Genomic DNA, 14,015 nt, shown 5'->3' on the forward strand with positions numbered 1-14,015 from the left:
TTAGGAAAGTGATCTGGTCAGCATATCTTGCAATGGGGTCAATAAAATGACAGCTTGCTGTTGGGCACCTACTATACAAGTCTGTCTCATCCAGGATCTCGGACTTGATGATTTCTTCAATGACGTCCTCCAAAGTGACGATTCCCAGGACCTCATAGAAAGGGTCACCTTCCCCCTCATTGTTCACCCTCTGGACAATTGCCAGGTGGGATTTACCTGAAAACAGATTGACACAGTGTTTCAGCAGTTGCAGATCCAGAAGCTAGCAACCTAATATGGCTCACTTGGTGTCAGACAAGACTGAATTTCCAGAAGATACTTGTAGGTGTCACACAGATAATGTTCTTAATGATGTGTATCGGGATTGACTGCAAGAAGGAATACAGATTTTAAAGTAAAAAGTTACAGTAGCTTCATTAAGGAAACACAAAGCTGGGTAATCTTATGACAGGTCTCCATGCTCCATGCTTTTCATAGCTGGGCAATAAAGTCATGTGCTAGTGCTGAGCTTTCCAAAATATCTTGACGATAAAAAGCAAGACATCACATAAAGAGGCCCTCCGACCAGACAGATAACAAAGTGCCCAGCCTCCCTCAGAAATACCCACCCATGCTTTCCCAGGACCCTCGACGCGCTGCTCTAAAAATCCTCATTGTGAATACTGTCAACCAAAACGCTAAACAAATTCTTTTCCTATTCTCAGCTTGTGATCATTTAAAAGGAATTTTCCAGAGGGGAGGCTAATATTAGACCTGAAATGAAGTTTCCATTCCACTTGGGCGATATTCTCACTGAAGTGACTGCTGTGTGATCTGATTGTCTTGGAGCTACTTGTTTAAATGCAGATAGGCATGGTCTAAATACCGAAAGCCTGGGACTCTGTGGCCCCATTCTGTAGAGAGACATGTGGCCACCGGTAACCCTTCCGTCTATAACTGAAGACACATCAGTGTGCGCACATTGAATGGGCCTTGGCCATTGGTGACCCACATCCATCACCAGGCTCATCCAGTCCTATACAGACACTGCGTATTGCTACAACACACTGTACAGAATCCCATTTCCCCTGCCCCAGCCCTGACTGGGTCAAACCATAGCAGCCATATTTGCCACTCCAATATTAGCCTACATATTGCATTAAAGCTATGTTTTTTTAATATGAATTAAGAATACATTTTTATTGAAACTACTGATAAATCCATATTGGAAGAAGCTTTAGAGAGAGATGGTTTCATGGAAGAATGTTGTGTAGAATGGAGCTACTGCGGGGTACATTAAAGATGAGATCAATACTATGGCATAAGCCTAATAACCTTTATTTTATCAGTAAGTAGAGAATAAAGATCATTTTCAAATGAGACTTCATCTATTGGCAGACTGAAAACTATTTTACAAAAATTATGCCACCGTTAGGTCCTCTGTCATTGTAATTAACCTTTCTGGTAGGTGTGGCTGGATGTGCCCAGTATACTGGTTTGCCCTATTGCACAAGCTTTAATGGAACTGGGGCAATATTCACCTTGCTAGCTAGACTAGGACATCCTTTCTGTTTGAGTGGGCACTTAATATTGACTTTAGAGGTCAAGAAATAGAAATTATTTTAATATGTAAATAACTGCTTGGTATATTAACACTATAGCACTTTGATTAAAGGACAGCTGAAATAAAGTGAAAAAAGTCAAGCCACACAAACATTTTATTAGAATACACTCTTCCAATCTCTTTAAGTCCAACAAAATCTCTAAATCAGGATGACAGTGTATCTTAAAATATATTTTTACATGTGAAGATCACCATTGTTGTGCAGCCAGGCATGCTTATGATTAATCCTTTAAAGAACTGTTACATAAATGCATTTAATGAAGGAGTTCTCAAAAAAAAAAAAAAAAATTTCCTTTAAAAGGGCAATAAAGGCAAGTTATGTTAGTTATGTTACTATAAAAGAGGCTTTTTGCCAGCCAGTTTTTCTCAAAAAGTTCACTTTCAGTCAATTATAGCCTGAATTTAAACATTAAGTCTTAGAAAGGGGAAAAAAAGGCCTCAATAAGATACACGAGTTTGTTATAACACTGCAACGTGTGAACTGTCAGTAGTTGATGGCATTTGTGAAATATTCATTTTCCTAAAATTATTTCTCTCAGGAAATGGTGTGCAATATTTCACAAATATGATTAATGCAATAAACAATCCATGCCGTCCATGTCACTGCTACACTTTCAGAATACTCTGCAGCACAGCCAAAAATACTACATTGTTATTCTAACATCTTTAAGGCACAGCGCAAACCACTTTCCGGATGCATCTCAGGTGACATCACAGAAAATGAACATGCATAAAGACAGGTGCAGGTGTTCCAGGAGGGGAAAAAGCATTATATGCAACCCAGTATTCAGTCTTTGTGAATCCATTACCAGTTACTTTCCAAGAACCCAATGTGCAGCACCTTACTGTGATGGGCAATTTTCTCTGAAGTCATTTTTGACTCATTTAGAATCACATGCTGTTAAAACATGAGAAGTGGAACATAGTCTTCATCAACTGTAGAGAAGCTGGCTGATACTTCTCCAATAAACAAGCCCAAAAGAACAAAAAGCATAAACAAAGTGAGCCTCTACCTACCCCCCAGCCACACCTGTATTTAATCAGGTCTCAATCAGTATGGTGTGGCTCATTATCCTATCTGCTGGCTCCCCAAACAAATTGCCAACACATGCACATAATTAACCAATTATTAATACACAATTGACAATTAGCACTCAGGGAAAGGTGGTGAAGGCTCTCCTTCACACCAAGGAACACTATGACCAGTCTCTTTTTCAGCTCAGGGAATGGTCCACTCAGTCATAGTCCTCGTCTCTGCAAGGAGTAACAAGGACAATGTAACGACATACGTGTCACTGATTATCATTCACTTTGCTGGAATTCAAGATATATGAGTGAAGGAGCAGCCCTTCACCCCACCCCAACAGACTAAGTGTTAAATGTTAATTGTTAAATTGGTTATTTGGATGTCCAACTGTGTAAATTGAGGATCCTCATATTGTCCATTTTCCATCTTGTAATATAAGCACTTTAATCAATCAACTTCAACTGAAACAGGTTTCATGTTTATCTTAATTGATTATTTAATAATTGTTTAATTGTTTTGTTAATTGTCTTGTCTGTCTGCGAACCAGTTAACTGGGCATACCTACCCTAATTAGGCTTGCTGAGGTTCAGACTTTTGGAAGTCATTTTATGTGGCTGTAGACTGGTTTGCCTGTGTTTGGGTGTGGGGTTTTTTTGTTGGTTTTTTTTTGGTAATAAATTACTGTTTTATGTAAGTTTTACTCCTTCTGTTAATTTATGTGTAGAGCATTGGCCAGCTCTGTCACGATACGCTTCTTATTTTCCATGTACTACTTTATGATAATTGTAATTTTTGTTTAGAGTTAATCGTTAAGGCAGTATGTAACTGCAAAAAGATTAACCAGTTGATCACCGGCATTCCTAGTACTTTGTAGTACAAAACAAAATAAAAAACTAAACCGCACTGTTTTTTATCTTTACCCCTGCTGTGTATTTAATATGGAAATTGAAAAATCATATCTTGACTCCACAAGATCTTTGAAGCTTTGAGACCGAATTCTGCCATCAGCAGTTTTATAGCACTTTGAAGCCAAGACATTGCCGCATGCACAGGGGCTGGCCTGAAGCTTGATCTTCAAAGGTCATCTGTATCAAAGTCTTGGTCAATGACTGGAAAAAAAAGACATGGAAACTGGGACAATGGCAAGCAGACAACTCAGCCACTCCCTACAATAAAAGCCCAAAAGACAAACCTTTCAAAGCCAAGTAAATCTGATTAGTCAGGTAAAGATCAACATTGTTCTTGGTACTCCAAAGTTCCAGGAAAAGTACACCTTGCCTCTGATGTTCTCAAATAACCCCAGTCACGCTTCTAACTCACACACTAAAAGAACAATTGTCTGTCTCAATAAGGTCTGCGATACCATGCTTGGAAGTGTCAGTCATACTAACAAAGACGAAGACTCCCCTTTGATCTTTGATTGGAATTCACACTTTCCACCTTTCATGTGGTATGTCATGTGGTATGTATTTACTGACAGGAATCAGATAAAGTAAATAAAGGTTAAACTCACAGGAACAATCGGGGTCAGTCTAAAGTATGTCGAGATGAACATTAAATGAACACATTTATCTGGTCTCTGTTTTAACCAAGTGGTTCTATGTGTAGAGCGCTGTATGAACATCGAGAGAATTAAAATTTTTTTGGGAAAAATCAAAAAACATTTCACACAATGACATTTCTTAATCATGCAACCCCATTACACTACTTTCTAGTGAATGCAATCAATTTGTGTCCCTCACAGTAAGAGTACCTTTGAAAGGAGATGGTGTGCTATGGAAGAGTGTGCTCATGTGCTTGGCTAATGCCATCACCAAAAAGACCCATTCTGCATTGAAGTGTTTTGCCAGCAGGAGTTTTAGATGTTTTTCTAGTATAGAAATCACATAAGAGAAAAATATGGAATCAACGGGGCGTGGCATGCTTTTTTTCTTTTTCAAATGGCAGTTGATTTTATGGTGAACAAACATGAATCTTCCATTATACCTTTCATCTGTTACATTTGAAGCAGTTTGATGTCTTAGAAATGGAAGTTTCCATGGTTGAAATGAAATAATTTGATCTGATTTGATGTCAGTTTGCCCTTGTTGGTCAGTTAGTATCCTCTTTGACAAATCATAAATCACATTATCATAAATATGATTATAACCCAAATATGCAAAAATAGCCTATTGATGCCAATATTATTCAATATGACCTTATCATCTATTCATGCATATTTTTAGGATAAAGTAGTACATTATTGTGATTGTCATCAATGCCAACAGGAAATGTACTGTTATACAGTATAAAGGGCACCATAGCATGCCAAGGCCCATACATCTTACAAGACAATTCAAACTTAACTGCTTTCCCTATCTCTCTCTCTTCCCTCATATCTCTAAATTCTATGCTATCTTCACAATCACTTTAACTCTTGGCATACATGGTGATGATATCCTTCTACACAGCCTTTGTGTAGCTGACCTAGCCTATGACAGGACTTTCAACAAAGACACTGACAGCTGAGATGAGTTTCCACCGGATACTCTTCAGTTTGCCTTTTCCTTCAAACCAAAGGCTATAGATAAAGGATGCTTACCTGCTGCAGTGTAAAAGCATTTAAATGTATAGTGACCTCTGATATTTGACTAGCCTGCTTGGTGGTCAGTTAGATATTTCACTTCAACATCCTCAAATATACCCTGGGACCCTTAAACAGAAGGAGACTGAATAGGAAGGACACATTTAGAGCTGTGGCTATACTGCTTACAGTTAAAAATCTACACTAGATTTTCAACAGCACCACTGCATATATACCTTGTAAAAGCACATTAATAAAATAAATATCAAAGCATTAATTGCAGAATAGTTGATTTGACCTTTATGTTTTCCCCATGCATTTGCTTTATTTTATTTAAAATTTTCATCAACATAGATTTTATCCTGGAGTTGGAAGTGCAACATTCTCATTTCCTAGACATCCTTGCAGGATTAGAAATAGACCAGAATCATCCAAAACCTGGGCAATAATTCCATTCAATAATGGTTTAGAATTAATTTAGAACTTCTGTTTATTTAGAGGCATGGCTTGCCCATATAAGCTGGTTCTGGACATCTGAGGGTGCTGTTGTATAGCAGACTCCTATGCAATCTTATGTTGTAAAATTCTGCTTATATTACCCGTTTCCAAAGTGTTCAGAGAGGACAAATTCAGTGCTCAATTATCTCTACACTGAAACCTAAAAATCTACATCCACTATTAGACAGATTCTGTACCTATGCTAAGTGCAATGCTTCTCAGGTTCTGCCTAGCCTTAAGAGCATGAACTCTATGACCCTGTGCTGTAAGGAATTCTCTTGGCATGGACTGTTGAAATCAACTAACATTTACCACAGTTGGCAGTTTGATGAGGCATAAGATAAATATTGATGGAATATAGCCTTGTTATGAAAAATACTATGGGAAAAATTGTTCCTCTTGATCTGGCAACCCTGCTTTGGGATACCAACAGCAAGTGTAGTCAGAGACATGGGAAGGATGTCTTGAATTTCTCCTACATAAAAATAGCAACATCAACGGAATATTTAAAGTCTTAAATAACATTTAATCTCCAAATAAAATACCATGTCAAAATTAAATTGATTTAAGACCTTGATTATAGGATTGCAGTGTGTTTAAGTCACACGTTCTGCAAAGCAGTTGGACTGCATTGTTTCCTTAACTAAAGGTAAGGCCTTGGGACAGGTGAAGAAATATTTTTATACAATAATTTGGCCTATAGATGAAATATGGGTATTTCACTTAATCATGTAAGGTAAGAGCATGCATTAAAAAAAAATATTCCTAGAAACTAGACTAAAACCATTAATCACAGCAGGTATCTGAGAGCCATGTCAAAAAGAGCCAGGCCTTTCATAAAGTGTAATTAATATATTCTATAAAGGAAACTTATCTCGCTTTTGTGTTCTTTTGATGGGCCTATTCACATATACAGTTCAAGATTGTATTGGATATTACCTTCAAACTCAGAGCATCTAGTTGTAATTTTGACCTTGAATGATTTGTGTCCACAAAAACAGAGGAGAGTAGTCCTAGAGTTAAGAAGGAAAAGTACATCACTTGGGTAATGTTAGCTGAAACTGTAAGCCATGTTTTGCTTCTTTGCAAACTTTGTTGCTGGTCGTTCACATGTACCACAGAGCTTCAGTACAACAGACCAGTTGAAGTTCACGTCAAAGAAAATGTGCACATGTGAACCTGACCTAACACCCACAGTTCCGGTAAAGTCTCTACCAGAAAGGGAGCTTGAGTGGATGCACTCCGTGCCTGAACAGCATATGTGTATGTGACTTCTGCTCAGCCACGCAGAGTTCTGGTTTAAATCTCTTTGTCTCACTGTCCCACAAGATGACTGCATACTTTCCACTTTCCCACAAAAAAAGCAGGAGGACAGGAAAATGCGACTAATCTCTTCCAAAAATATGCTCAAAACAAACACGCACTGTTTATTCATAGCTCCTTGGCTGCTATAATTGCGGCCCCGTTTTTTCTTCTCGGGGCCTGACCTCTCTGGCCTCTGGGAGCTGAATGAACAGCGCACGGCCTTGGAGAGTATGGATCTGTGGACGTCGCCACTGGCGCCCACAGCACCGGGTTTGTCAGTCAGGCCCAGGAGACTCCCAGCGCATCACACTCCAGGGCCCACTCTTCCGAGGGGTGACGAAGCCAAGCCCTGATGCAGCTATTCGCATGCACACAGGCCAGAGCAACAGGAAGCTGAGCAAATGTTCAAAGCTTCATGCTGACAAAGCAAAGGAACTGTACCCCATATCCCAGAGTAAAGGACACAGCGGGTTCAAGTCTCACAAAATCAGAATTTTTGGGTAAACAGTGGCGTTAAGAATAAACACTACATAGACAAAATATCAAAGTGTAACAATTCTTTGCAATTCGAAAAAATTTAAATGTATATGTATACGTTACCAACCCTCTTACAGAGACAGCTCTGTTTCAGAAAACTCCCTTGTCTCTGCAGTGTCACTTGAGGGATCCAGACGTGAAAGTGGATAATGCATTTCTGACGACTACCATATCATCTTAAAAAGACATCACAATATACATAATTAATTACAACAAAACTGCATATTATAGTATGCAAGAGCCCTAAACTGGCTATGGATATGCAGTGCATTTTAGGTACTCTTGGCCACTGTCTCTCAACTCTAGTCTTCCATGTGATGCACCATTCAAACTGAAAATTTACATGACATCATTGACAGAGCAACTTTCATGGGTTACAATATTACATTAAGTTACATTAAGTAAAGTACAATGCTACTGGGTATTTTCAGAGCATACAGTAGCTATAAATTAGTTTAAACATATCCTGGGAAACAAAAATATGTTAATAATCATATTCAGGAAACATTACAATTGTATCTCTATACAGACGGGGTGCCTTGCGTCTCATGGACCATGTCAAAGCATTGCCCTTTCTCCTTTTGAGTGCTTACAGAGTAAACTCTGAATTCTTTAATTCAGGGTAGCGTCCAGGAAAATCAAATGTATAACATAGTTCCTTAATAGGTAGCTATACTGAAAAGCAAGGAACCAGATTCACAACAGAAAAATGTACACTTCCCTAAACAAAAATGTGATGAATGAATACTCACTACTCCCTGAAACAAAACAGTTTCTTTCCAGTTTTCTTGTATGCCTTCAAAACATGAACCATTTACAATTTATGCTTATTTATTTAATCATGATAACTTATGTTTAATTGGAATGTTGATATCCCTTTGTTTGTCTTCTAACTTTGCGTATGGCTGTCTTCAATGATCATGGTTTTTTAAAAAACATAATGGAAAATAACACAATTTGCAAATATAATTGGCACAAAGAAATGAAAAGATTGAACAACAGATTCTGTGCTTTGTATGCAGGGTGAATATCAGGAGGTTAGTTACAAAACCACAAAAGACCTCAGATTAGCTTGTGATTTTAGTTACCTTTTTTTTTTTTAAAAAAGAACAGCTTTGCAGCCAAGGTAATAAGCAACTTAATTTGAGATTTGTGGTGAAATTTTTAAGAGACTAATTTAATTCATACAATGAGTTTCATCTTAATCATGTCTCACTTTGTTAGGACTTTCATACATCTTCTGTCTACTGCCAACAAAGGCACTTTACAAACAAGAAATTTTTCTTATTCACAGTGCAGGGGGACTTTGATGAATACAATCAAGTGCATGGCGATTTTTTTACCCAAGGCTCGTCCGCCTGCTTTCATTGTCCAATCCAAGAGAAGCAGGATTGAAACAGAGGGCGGCAGATCGGTGGGAGAAGAGAGTCGGGCGGGAAAGCCAGCGTAGCACACAAGACCCCGTTGCACAGCCTGAGAAACTCTCACAAGGCCTTCTGAGACTACCATGTGCTCTTTTCCACCATTCCCAGCTTATTTATGGAATGCAATTTGTCATATTTTTCCATAGTGGAATTTCCCTATAAATAGTCGGTGAGGCTGTGGGGCAGTGTCTGTGTAGGTCACTGATGCCTGTCTCAAATATTTTAGGTTTGATAAATATAGTCAAATCCTGTGCAATGGGAAACGATTGGATAATGCCACTTAATCCATTTCTGAAAAGGCTTGTGGCACAACAAGGCACTTAGGCTGACTCTTCCACTATACTGCCTCCTGTTGCTCCAACATATCCACAAAGAATGATCCCATTGCACATTCTGCTTCTATCTATATTAAGACCGTGTTTTGCAGGGACTTAGAATTTAGCTACAACTTTCATACACACCTTTTAGTCGATTGCCTAAGTCAATTGCCCTGTTTCCAAGTGCACCAACTGTTATCAAAAGACGTTTCTGCCTTGTTAGTGTCTCTTTGGTGTAATGGTCCTGAAAAAGCAGGACTAAACATGGGCATTCCATCATAGCTCCTAAAAAGCTGAAGACTCTTTTCAATCTACAACAAATTTTACATCTCCATCACCGAACTGAAAACTTAACACAACTTATAGTTTAAGACATAAGACACACACATGTGTTTGTCTGGTGGGATATCATGTATCTGCAAGGATGGATGGTAATAACAAACAAAGGTGCCAACCCATTGTTTTTTGAAAATACCTGAATCCAAGCTGCTCACAACTTTGACTTTCTCTCACATACGTTTTTTTATGATCTTTTTATGACAAAAGTGAAAGTAACAGTGCAAGACCAATGTGAAAGCAATTGTCCATTGAGGTTCATCCAGTTCATCCAATTAAGAGGCAGATGAGGACTTTGGCAGGTAGGTAAACCCCTTGTGTGTTGGCATCTGATAGTGTGCAATGCTGACTCTTCTGCATACTATAAAACCTGACATATTCTGAAACCTGACATATTCTGGACACCACAAGCTCTGAACTTATACAATACAGAAAAGCTACAGTAAAGGACGAAAACAGGAGCTGGTGCAACAGGCCATTTAGTTGATTTATTCAAGGTTGAAATCAAATGCAAATAATCCAATATGTTCATATTAAGAAGGAAATACAATTACACATTGTTTGTGCAGTAGTTTTTGAAATCCCCTTTCCTTAATGAGTTTATTTACCGAGTCAAGTGCTTTGCCATTTCTTTTCCGCTATCTGCCCAAAAACAATCCAGCATTTAGCATGATAGGGATTCATTTGGTTCCCAAAGAGGTTAAGACTGCTTACAGATCCTGATCATTAAGGGGCCTCGGAGCAGGGAGGTCCACAGTCACAAGACCTCTGTGCTCGGGCATGCCCACCCACTAAGCCAACACAGAAGCCTTGTCCTATTGCTTATTTTCTTCATTCTGCTCAGATATATGTGGCTAAGCTAACCTTTGTGTTCGGTTAACCTTTGCGTTCTTGCCCCTTGGCTTTAAAATAAAGCAGTGAATACTTTCATGACATCTGTCAATAAAAACGATTGTGTTTTCCTTCACCAAGTATAAGGTTAAGCCTGCCCAGATATGTGATACGGCACACTGACCTACATTCTGAATATCACCACTTAAAACTACTGGCATTAATGCAGAACAGCTACTCTGATTATGTGCTGTGACTAAACAGGGCCCGTGACTGCAAGAGGGGACCCAACAGCACCTACCTACATAGACAACAAATGGCATTATTCATTATACATTATATTTATTATAAGGATACATGAGTAAATTTAATAAACAAAGTCTAATCTTAACTGACTTCTTTTGAACCACTTTGGCATTAGGTCCTTTGAGTAAAGAATTTAGTTGCTACAAATGTCACTATTACAGTTTTGCATAATGTGCGTATCATCAAATGTGTTGAGGTTACTGAATTTATTAAAAACTATGTCAGAATGAATTAAATGTAATTCTTTCTTCAATTTACTAGCTAGGTTTATTCTTATAGTAACTACACTTCTTGATGCCACAGTATCAGTAGACACAGAAGTTTGGCGTCAGGGTCACATATCACAGTTTCAGACTGTGAAATTTTAAAACTCTCATGCATCATATTATTTTCACATGGATAGTTATGGTTCATCAAATAACAGTCGCCCACGTTCATTATGTTTGGACATAAATCCCTTAATTTCTCAAAGGGTATTGACATTTCCTTAATTTAATTGAAAAGATTGATGTGATGGACGTTGACTTTTTTGACAAAACACCCTAGAACCACATTTGACATGTTGCCAAAATGTTGGGATTTTTCTTCTGCTGGTTATATATTAAAAATTTCTCAAAATCAAAGAATAAACGGTGAAGGGCTAGCCTCTCGTTGTTGTTCTAAGTGATCTATTTTTTTTTTTAACTCCATTTCACATCTGGATCTGGATATGGACTGAGCACCATCCTAATTTTTGAGTTTCAGCTGTGACCTGGGCATTTTTTCCTGAATTACTCTACAAGTGAGTCCATCAGTTGCCTGGGATATCAACTTACAGACCTACTCAAAATTCAGATGATTTTGGTACAGACACAATACTACAGTTGCAGCTATTATAAATTATCTATGGAAGGGCAATATTACAAGGCGTAACTTTCATCTCTGCTAGTGAATACGTAATACGATAAAAGCCAAAACTTTGCTGACTTTGAAAACTTGTCAAAACTTATTAAACTTATGTACTGTCGTTATGGAACATTATATAACACGTCCTATTTTCACTGAGCCTATACTGTATATTAAGCGTGCATTGATAACATCCTACCGTGGCATCGATCCATAAAACTGTAAATGAAATGTCACAAATGCACTTGCCAAGTGTCCTTTCAGACGAATGGGATGAGTAATACTCTCCGTATGGTGCTCTATTTGCAGCGCTGTCTGCGTTGTGAGTGAAGGAGAGAGAGGCAAGGACGAGCGTACCCGTGTTGCCTGGACGTGACGGGTCTGAGGGATGCTGGGAGCGTACAGCACTTATGCCTTTACAAAGCTGCTGTTCACTGTCCGTGCAAGCTTTTATCAAAAGAGCTGTAGGGGAGAGCAGCATGCACTCCAGCAAGCATTCTGAAGGTGACTATAGCTCAGAATAACTATCATCATGTTGTTACTTTCTTACGCTTTATTTGGCATCTAAATAAAGAGCACTAAATCATCTCAGGAGTACAGAACTCTCCCATTCGTTTCTACTTGTGATACACCAGAAGCAACAGGTGAAGGATGGGTATCCATCAGGGTGCCTGGTAGCAGCCGAGACTGGGAAGCAGCAGCACAGCCTATACATGTGGCATTTGATGCAATCCTGATCTTCACTAATTTACCAAGTATCCTGGGTCAGCTCATGACCCGTTCACATTTTACTTTTCTGGTCTCAAGGACGGAGGCCCTCCACCACTGTAGCGAATGGCTGTAGTGGGTGAAAAAATATTTACAAAGGTTTCACTTTGTGTGCATGCAAGTTGTTTTCCCAAGTTTGTTAAGACAGGTGATAAATTGCTGCCGTTGCACTATTAGAGCAAGCCAAAGGCACACGGGTATTCCTAAGCCGTTCCCGCCTGTGCTGGGCTGAACAATCAGGCAGGAATCATGTGGACTTAACTGTGACAATGAGGATTCAGTGTGTAGACACTTAAAACTATGCTGGCATGAACTGCTTTTTGGTTGTGTTGCTCATTTCTACAACATGTTGTAACATTACTAAAAAAACTACCTACTTTGTGAATAAAGCTTCAGAACAACAAAGCACCAGATTTTAACTCAACGTCTTGTCAAGCCATAAACATGAAGAGTACCATCTCAGGATTAAAAAGGATACTGAATGGGTCTGTGCTGCCCACTAACTCCCAAACGCATTCCGCCTCAGACTGCTCTTTTCCGCTCCCAGGCCTTGTATGTTTATGAGTATGGTAGCTGATAGTCTGTGCGTAGCAAAGGTCCTTTGGACGTCTGTCCAGGTATGAGGAAACATCTGAGAAGCTGTGCCAAATGTGGCCATTCTTCCTGTATTACAACACTGTTTGATATGGCTATGTATTGAAATTTTGGACATATTACTAACCCTATGAAGTCAAGCATATATCTGCTTTATCAGCACATATCAGCCTTGGAATTGACAGAAGCCAAAAGGTCCAACACTTCATGTAATTGAACTCAAGCAATGTAATGTATCATTCCATGTGAATGCATCTATTGTTCCTATTGCTGGTCAGTGACCAGTATGACCACGTGACTATGCCTTCCAGTAAGAGCATTCAGCCCAGAGACTGCCAGCAGAGCCACAAAGCTCTCACTCACCACAGGGGTTAATGTAGTCACAATGGACTCACGCACAAGCTCCCTGTTGTGTATTTTATTGTCATAGTAAAAATCTGTTGGTGATACGTTGTTATTTGACCAATGGATTGAAAAAAAAAACATTTTCCCGAGATTAAAATACAGTAATTGGCTAATAAATTATCCACCAAATCAAGCCTGAGGTTTCAACAGTGATAGAGCTAAAAAAAAGAAAATGCTACAAAAAACCTATTGCTTCACAAGTTCTTTTACTGTTACTGTCGATATGAATAGTCAATATGAAATATCGTTATGAACAGATGCAACAGTTCTCAGTACTTTCCATTTCCTGCTCAAGAAAAGGTGCTGCCGTAGGTGACAGGAAAGAAAGGAGGGAACCCATGGGGCACTGAACTTTAAAGGAAATCATATCACATATCTTTTCTGACATTTTACAGGGACTTCTATCTCCACTCTACTTTCCATTCTACCTTTGAGCAGACATAAAAATAAAGCACAGGTGAGCTTGGCCCCTCACTGTCCACCTGGCATCTTTTAGGCTGTGTATTAATGAAATACTGAACACCATGATTTTCATGTTAAACTGTTTTTGAAATATATGTATTTATATTTTATATCACAAAGGAACTTATTCTGCTTACTGTCACCTTTACTTCAG

The 14,015-nt window shown here is 38.7% G+C and overlaps 1 protein-coding gene across 4 annotated transcripts in view; it reads right to left on the reverse strand.

Annotated features, from left to right (window-relative positions):
- cnnm2b (cyclin and CBS domain divalent metal cation transport mediator 2b) overlaps positions 1–14,015 on the reverse strand; it is a 46,179-nt gene that overhangs the window by 8,123 nt on the left and 24,041 nt on the right. For 3 of the 4 annotated variants that reach the window (XM_036531625.1, XM_036531621.1, XM_036531612.1), the window contains exon 2: positions 73–216. In XM_036531625.1, the coding sequence (XP_036387518.1) occupies positions 73–216 (144 nt within the window). Of the gene's footprint in view, positions 1–68; positions 217–14,015 lie in introns of all 4 variants that reach the window. The other variant, XM_036531632.1, reaches the window with a different exon arrangement.

Source organism: Megalops cyprinoides, chromosome 1, assembly GCF_013368585.1.
Source record: "Megalops cyprinoides isolate fMegCyp1 chromosome 1, fMegCyp1.pri, whole genome shotgun sequence".
NCBI lineage: Eukaryota > Metazoa > Chordata > Actinopteri > Elopiformes > Megalopidae > Megalops > Megalops cyprinoides.